Source organism: Amphiprion ocellaris, chromosome 3, assembly GCF_022539595.1.
Source record: "Amphiprion ocellaris isolate individual 3 ecotype Okinawa chromosome 3, ASM2253959v1, whole genome shotgun sequence".
Classification (NCBI taxonomy): domain Eukaryota; kingdom Metazoa; phylum Chordata; class Actinopteri; family Pomacentridae; genus Amphiprion; species Amphiprion ocellaris.
Genome location: NC_072768.1, coordinates 28742203 through 28750297, shown reverse-complemented (window position 1 = coordinate 28750297; position 8095 = coordinate 28742203). Strand labels below are relative to the sequence as shown.

Here is an 8095-nt window from a genome sequence, read left to right as displayed (position 1 = left end):
CATAGTTCCTGTCCCTGTTAGCCCTTTTGTCATCAGGGTGTCCAGGAGGTTGACCATTGTAAATGTGGCAAGATAGAGGGTTTTGCACTCAGCAAAAACCAGATATGGCTAAGACAACGCCACCTGGGAATTGCACCCAGGAAATCCTAGCTAAAGTTTCTTTTTGTCATTTACCAATTCACACACAGATTCCATACCACAGGGGGCAAGACGTGTTCCTATTAAACAATTTTTATTAACAAGCTTATATGAACAGAAAATAATGTCCCACACCAGTAAACACATACTGAATGTGGCCTCTGTGCAGAACGGGCCCAGGTGGCACTCAGCTGTGCTGGGCCAACACGTGGTCCACTCCGAGCCGGCAGCAGATAACAAAAGAAAACCAAAGAATACGTAAAAACAAAGAAAACCAAAACAGAAGCACTGCTCCGAATGGTGATGGTAAACTAGATGCCGGGCTGCTAAAAACCCCCCAGATAAACCTAAAGTTTAGTAAACGAATTAAAAACCTGACCAGAGGATGTGAGCCTCGAGAATACAGCCCAACCACAGCTTAACCACATGCCTGGAGCGGGCCGGCAATTGCGCACACAGCAGGGCTCCAGCTGATCGTTGTATCACTCTGGAGATTGGTGTAACCGCCGCATGTAAACACGCGCAACAAAGGAAAGAGACAGCAGAGCACGTGTTGCAGACAGCGCGCCTCGACGGCGGTCACCACAGCTGGGCTGCCACACTGGAGAAATGGCTGCACCCAATGATGGTGCCACACCGAACCAAGCCACCACGGGAGCAAGCAGGGAGTGGAAGACGGTAAGCACCAGTGCCGCGCACCTGGCTATAAAGGGCACATGGTACTGCCCAGCAATTACGGTACTCACACTGCTGGCACAGCGCCCAACAGTGGCCAGGAGGCACACAACCTCCCGTCACATAAAGAACCTGTCAATGAACAGGTGGGTTTTCCTTGAGGAACAGACTTGGCCAAATGAAAAACAGCTTGTTCCCCAGTGCCTTCCTTGGAGCTCTCTGAATCATCTTCAAACACTGCATCTTGATTTTCTTCATCAGACAACTCAATATCTGAGTTTCCATCAACAATTCATAGTAAAATTCTCTCTGCTTCCGACAGTGACTGCCTTTCTTGTAATTTGAAAAAACACAGAACAAGATGGAGGAAATAACTACAAAGTTCCACTAGAGGACATTTTTTACAAACTTAAATACTATGCTAAAATCCATTTAAAATAATTTAGACAATGTTTTAATGTGTTGTTAAGAGACTTATATAAAATATGCCAACAGCATTTCAAGTCAAAATTTACTCAATATAAAATTGAATGCGCTTACTTTTGCTCTTCTTATAAAATAGGCTTCCACTGATGGAAGCCATTTTCCTTAATGAGAAAGAGAAAGTTACCAAAGCCTCACCCCTTTACATTTAGTGTCACTGAAAAGCCCTAAATGTCATCTATAGATGGCAAAAGGAGTTAATTCAGTAGTATGCAGTGGGTGGGAGATATTCAGGTTTACAAAGGCCCTCCACAGAGGACAAATTTGAACTACTGGTAGTCAGGAGGATATATATATATAGATACACAGTAACAGTTTTTTTTTTGCGTTATATCTGTTTCATGCTATTGTTTTCAGAGTAAAGATTTTTGGAGCAGATGAGCTCATCCAGTATGCTGGTGTTCCAATTGCATGTGAACCGGGATGAGTTCTCGGGAGTCCGTACTTCGGAGTCATACTTGCAAGTCCATACTCATGTAATTGGTGAGTACAAACTTGCGTACTTAGAACTGAGAAACAGCCTCAGACTTTCATTCCATATATTCAGACTTTCATTCTATGTATTCAGACTTTCATCCATATATTCAGTGTTTCATTCCATATATTCGGAGCTTCATTCCATATATTCAGACTTTCATTTCATATATTCAGAGATTCATATGTATGTGTGTGTGTGTGTGTGTGTGTGTGTGTGTGTGTGTGTGTGTGTGTGTGTGTGTGTGTGTGTGTGTGTGTGTGTGTGTGTGTGTGTGTGTATTGTAGCGTAAAGCACTGGAATAGTTACGTTTGCACTCGTTAATAAGAAAGGGCACCACCTCAGTTTGCCTGAGGAAATTATTAAATTAAGCAAAAAGGTGCGTGTTGGCTGCGGGGAATCAGATTAACATATTAAAGGAAGAGAATGATGTTGAAGGAGGCCAGATAGCGGACGAACCCTCGCAATGAGCTGGTAATTTGGATTATAGTCGGTACCCAAAAGAGAAATAAGTGGCTAGATTCAAATAATCAAGTTGTTAATGACATCAACCCCAAATCAGGAACAGAGAGGACTTAACGGTTCTTACTTTGCACAGCACTGTTCTAAGTCTCCATTTGGGCTGAAACCAGGGGAGGCCGACCGTCTTCACGGCGCACCAAGGCTTGTCTCTTCCTGATGCTTCGTGTGGTCATGAGGCAACGGTTCTGCCGGCGGAGGTGTCTGCGCTGTCGGGGGTCTGGACCAGCAGACCTCTGATGTGGTGGTACCAGAAGTGATGGAGAGCCGATGTTCTTTTCCCCGGTCTGATGAAAATTAACTCATTTAAAGGTGGTTCCTGCTCTGTTTCAGTCGGCGTTAGCCGAGCAATAAAAGGATGTTGAGACTTGAGAGCCGAGCCGCGGTGAAATTCAGAGGAAAGAAAAAATCTGATTCCACTTATTTCTTATTAGCAAAAACCGATTAAAGTTGTAAGCTCAGGCTTGTATGGAAAGTGAGTACGCCCGAAATAGGAAAAAATGGAAAGAATAAGCTAGCAAAAAGAAGAACGCTGAAACAAAGAAACTCCAAAGGATAAAGTTAAGAAAATGACACGTGTCTAAAAAAGCGGACATAAGGCGTTGAAGCAGCTGTGGAATGAAGTGTTCTGTGTCAGAAAGGAGAGGTTAAGAGCGAAGAGCAAGAGGCATCAATGTCCGAGAGACCTGGGCATGGAGAGAAGCTGTGGCGCGACTTTTAGTAATCTGACTACTCTGTCTTTGTTCTCAGAAAGAGAGGGGGCTGATGTTTATTAAAATGAGTTAAAACATATGATATTATGCACGCAAAGGCAGTCTGTCCGTCTCTCACCATGATCTATCAATAGAGCATTGTTACAACCCCGGCTCAGGGGGGAAGGGAAACAACATAAGCAGTTGTAGTTGGTAAAAATCAAATTATTTATTATAGAAAAGTCTGAACAAAAATGTGCAAGATATTATACAAATGAGGCAAAACTAAGGAAGAGGGCTGGTGGGTGCTGCTCAAATTAAAGAAAACAGCAAAACACAAGAAGAGTTCTCATAAGGAGAACTTAACACTACTCTACACTACAATCACTGTGGACAAAAGAAAAAAGTAAACAAAAGGCTCACTACCTGGGAACTGCCACAAAACAAAACTACATGGGAGGCAGCACCCCTAACCCTGGTGAAAACTAGACAAAAGAAAACTACCTGTAATGAAATGAAATGTTGCTGTATCAGTTTTTAACACTAATCCAGGCCCAATTCCAACCACAGTCTATCTTGCCTCAACCACACAGATCACACAGAATGACACGCTAGAAGTCAGCTGCCTCGTTCAGTTGAACTGCCAACACAGCAAAATCTGTAGTGTTAATTTTCCAGTGTAAAATATTTTGAGTTAATGGGTGTTGATTTGGGTGTTGTTTTAACACTTGCAGTGATGAAATCGCTCTGAGGGCGGTGCTAATTACGCGAGTTGAATGCAAACACCGCTGGCGGAGTTAAATATACTCTTGGTGGAGTTAATAAGCCACGCCCTATTTCAAATCGCGCATCTCGGCCATTGCCGACAGAGGAGAAGAAGGCGGTGGGTACCTCTGTTTGAAAAAGGTAAGAGACAAATATATTTACTTGGACAGGCTGTTAATCCTTATATAAAGTCATGTTAACGTCTAGTGGCGTGTGAAGCGGTTGAAATGTGTCATTGAAGCAGTTTGATACTAGCTTATGTTAATGTGCGTAACATGCTACTGCTAGCTAACATGCTACTGCTAGCTAACGAGCGGTAAACTCTAGTCATTTAATAGGCACATTTCTCTCCGGTAGAATATCAAATGAACAGCTAAAGTAAGTATAGTATGTTTCAATGAAATTTAAATGCCCAATGGTGGGTTAAATAACGTTTTTTAGAGCAAACGGTGGCCAGTTTTCTCACAAAATGACAGCGCTACTGTCTGTGGTGGGGGAGGGGAGTGGCGGCGTAATACGGTGTAGGTTAGGGGTTAGTTAGCAGTTGGGGGGTTAGGGGGTTACACAAGTTAAAAAATGGATAAACTGATATCTAGAATAGTGTGTACATGGGTGTGACGGTAAACTGGTGTCGGTTAAACACGAGCGCCTGTCATTGGACAAGTGAAACGGTGGCGGGTGGATTAAAGTCTGGAGCCCACCACAAGTTTTTGTAGACCAGCATTAGCCGCAAACGCTGGGACATTAGAAATGCTGTGGTTAAGTGTCAGCTGTCATCAGCAGGTCACTAAACTCTGCATATAGCCTCTGGTAGGCTTCTAGGCATGGATGGTTGAGTAGTTTTGAAGCTAAATGTTATTTTGAGCACGAAGATTTTCATAACTGTTTTGTCATAGTGCAGGTCATTGGGGAAATTTAACTTTTTATTATTTTATTATAATTTTGTTTGGAGGACATTTTACTTTTTTTTCTTGACCATTTGGCTTGATTTGAAGTTCACTTAACTTCTTGCACCTGTGAAAGCTAAACGGCTAGATTTCTTTTCTTCAAGGTGCAGTTTCAAGATGTCATCATGTTGCTGAAGGTGAAATACCAGAGTACCAAAAAGTACATCAGATTACAGTCAGGTTTCACCTTTTTGGATTTCATCAATGAAGGTGAGTAGGCATCTTAACAAAATATGTAGCTATCTTAATAACAAATGGAAGCACAATGATTTATGTAGCATCACTATTTCAGGATTTTTTTTTCTGTGTTGTGCATAGTTTACTGGAATGTTAGTAATATCATGATGTTTAATGATAATGATGATAACAACAGCAATATGATAATTGTAATTATTTTAGTTGTGGCACTTAACATCTAACCTTTCGCCAGTAGAGAGCATGGCTCTTGCTGCAGGGGTTTTTGGTTTATTTTGACATTCAAAATACAGCGAGAGGAGGCACCAAAAGTAAATATTTAATTAATTTTATTATGCTGACATTTCCATTACCATTCCAGAGTCCAATAAAAGTAATATAATAAACGAAGAGAAAGAAATCATCCTCGCCTTCTAAAAAATGTGAATTACAAAGCAATATCACCATTATAACCAAGCTCCAGTATCCAACTTTGCCACTGAATTTGTTCCTCAAGAGAGACATGCTTTGTGTATCTTTATCTGTTTTCATGTTTATCTTCCCGTAGTCAAAAACAAGTTTGGGCTTCCTGATGACACTGAACTTGATGTTTTTGATGAAAACGACACAGCAGTGGAGGAAGACATCTTTCTTGAACTGATAGAGGCCAATCCGGACTTATGCCTGACAGTACGTGACAGCATTTCACATGAAGGTAGGTTTCATTATAAAAATCTCTTGAAACTTACACACCAATGGACAGGGTTGGGTCATATTACTTAGACAAGTTGTCAGTTACTGAATAAAAAATGACATGGCAATTTTCATGATTAATAATGCTATCCAGTGGATTACAAAAAAGCCACACTGCCTGAGCAGCTTGATGGAGATGCCTGCAGGGAAGCTATTTCATTTCTTGTTCACTCTCCTGATGAAGCAAGTGTGTTTCAGAAGATGAAGAAGACCTTGCAACATCGCCAGGACCTAGTGCATGATCTACAGAGAACCACAGATGTCTTTAAAACATTCCCACGAGTTTTAGATGTGAAAGGACTGGTGAGTTGTACATTTCTTTTCTTTAAAACTCCATTTGTTTGGTTGGATGTAAGCAGTGAACAGTACACTGACCATTGATGATGTATTTGCATGTGTGTATGATCAACAGCTGAATCAAGACTTCCTGCTGCTGTTTGGAGCTGAAACAGCCTCCAAGATGCTTGAGAAGTGGGACACAGCATTCAGGCCCAAAGTTATCAAAGAGGCCAAACACTTGACTCAGTCAACTGAGCTGTGCCGACTTCTGAAAGCTGCTGAGAAACTCACAGAGAACGATGACACAAGTAAGCCACATGACATGCTTGGTTTATATTCCAAACAGCTAGTGCTATTTACTTTGTGCATTCTAAGTAGATACTAATGATGTGTTTTGCTCTATTTTCCTCCTGATAGACTGGGACAGTGACATGGCTTCTCTGCTGCTCCTTCTCCATCTCTTGCCACCCACAGCTGGACAGAAGAGGGCCAAGATAACTTGCAGTAATGCAGTGGACAAAATGGTTCACTTTCACAAGGTATGTATGTCTCATCTGTTAAAATCCAACAAGCCAGTTTAAATTAACTCAATTAGAAACAACTTGCAAAGGCATGTTCTTCACCCAGAGATGTATGTTTGCAAAAAGAGAGAGGACTAATCTGAAAGTCTTCAGGTTGTCTATTTTAAAACAATTCCTCAACAGCAAGTACTTTTGGGGACAAATAGACAGTTTGTCATGGCCTGTTAACAACTCAGCTTTTCTGGTGTCCTACAGACCCAAGTATGCCATGAGCAGCTGAAAACTTGCTAGTTTAAGATGTTCATGTTATTACTGTTATTATTCTGTTTGTAGTCATGCTGCAGCATCGATGAACACCTGCGAGGAAGTGAGGGTAAACAACCATATATCCTTGCTGCTGGCCGAACCCAGAACAGGATTGACACTTTCTACATCGTCGTGGACAAACAGCTCATCCCCTGCCAAGCTGCCAACTCGTTGGGTGCTTTTGATGAACTATTTAAATCCCACTATGTGTTCAACCTATCTTATGATGAGTCTCTGGTCCAGCTCTACACTTTTGTGCAGACAACAATCTATAACACTGATGTTACCACAACAGAAGAGTCACCAAGAGTTTGTGAGTTACGTGCAAAACTCATCAACTAAAACACTGAAAAAATGTTTAAGTGCTTCATTTGTCAAGCTGTGCATGTTCTCTGCCAGTCCTTGATAACTCATCTAAGCACTGATCACAGTTTCTATCATAGCACCAGGTTTAAGTTGGTTTGTTCACAAGATCGTTGTAGGCGTCAGTTTTCAACATATTCGTGTTTCAAAAAACATCTAATTAGTGCTCATGAGACGGGTTCTTGTCAAAGTGGTGATGCAGCAAACTTAGTCATTTCAAGCTAATTTTAATTAATAAAAAAGATACTTCTTGTCAACAATGTTATCCACTTCCTGGTGAACAAGGTTGTGGTTGATAATTTCAGTGAGCATTTTCATGCTTACCAAGTATATGAAAGTGATGAGAAAGATGTTATTAAAGCAGACAGTCTTGAAATATATAAGCCTTTTGACTTCCAAAGTGCTTATGGTGGAGATGAGAGCCTCTATATTGTACCATTATTTTCTTTGTAAATGTGCACATAGAGTTAAGTTGTGCCCAACTCCCATGATGCTAGGAAGTTGGGTTTTTTTGTCCTGAATTAAAAAAAAAAAAGATACATTTGTTGTAATGATTAATTGTACTTGATCACTGTAAAGTGGCTTGTGGGTCAACACTTTTAAACTTCTGTAAGCACAGGTGGTAAAGAGATTTACAGCATGATAGTGTTCATAACTGTTTTTCTGTAGCCTTGCAGGTGACTAGTAGCATTTTCAGATTTGGTGAAAACATGTATCCTTTTATTATGGTGATAAACACTTAAAAATACACTTTCATGTGTAATAAGACAACACAATGAATGTTAAAAATTAACACTCCTAGTGAAAGGAAATAACACATTTTAGTGTTAAAAGTACACTTTCATGTGTCATTAAACAACACTGACAGTGTCAGATATTTAACACTATTCAAGAGTTAAAATATTAACACTTTCCAAAGTGTAACTTTAACTCAAAATCCGTGAGAATTATATAAACTCAGAAAAAGTGTTGATTTTAACACTATGCGAGTTAAATTAACACTCG

General features: G+C 40.5%; 1 protein-coding gene across 1 annotated transcript; it reads left to right on the top strand.

Moving 5' to 3' along the window:
* The first annotated feature begins 747 nt into the window (after positions 1-747).
* Positions 748-7865, top strand: LOC111564465 (uncharacterized). The gene is made up of 6 exons (XM_055009217.1): positions 748-816; positions 4799-4904; positions 5437-5558; positions 6034-6208; positions 6318-6439; positions 6755-7865. The coding sequence occupies exons 1-6, from the start codon at positions 748-750 to the stop codon at positions 7067-7069; spliced, it is 909 nt and encodes a 302-aa protein (XP_054865192.1). The 3' UTR covers positions 7070-7865.
* The last annotated feature ends 230 nt before the right edge of the window (positions 7866-8095 follow it).

What these genes read in the sequence shown, in the direction of transcription:
- LOC111564465 (XM_055009217.1), top strand. Translation starts at nt 748, where the DNA reads ATGGCTGCACCCAATGATGGTGCCACACCGAACCAAGCCACCACGGGA. An exon ending in CAAGCAGGGAGTGGAAGACG is followed by an intron (nt 817 to 4,798) that starts GTAAGCACCAGT and finishes CTTTTCTTCAAG; the next exon opens with GTGCAGTTTCAAGATGTCAT. An exon ending in CACAGAGAACGATGACACAA is followed by an intron (nt 6,209 to 6,317) that starts GTAAGCCACATG and finishes TCCTCCTGATAG; the next exon opens with ACTGGGACAGTGACATGGCT.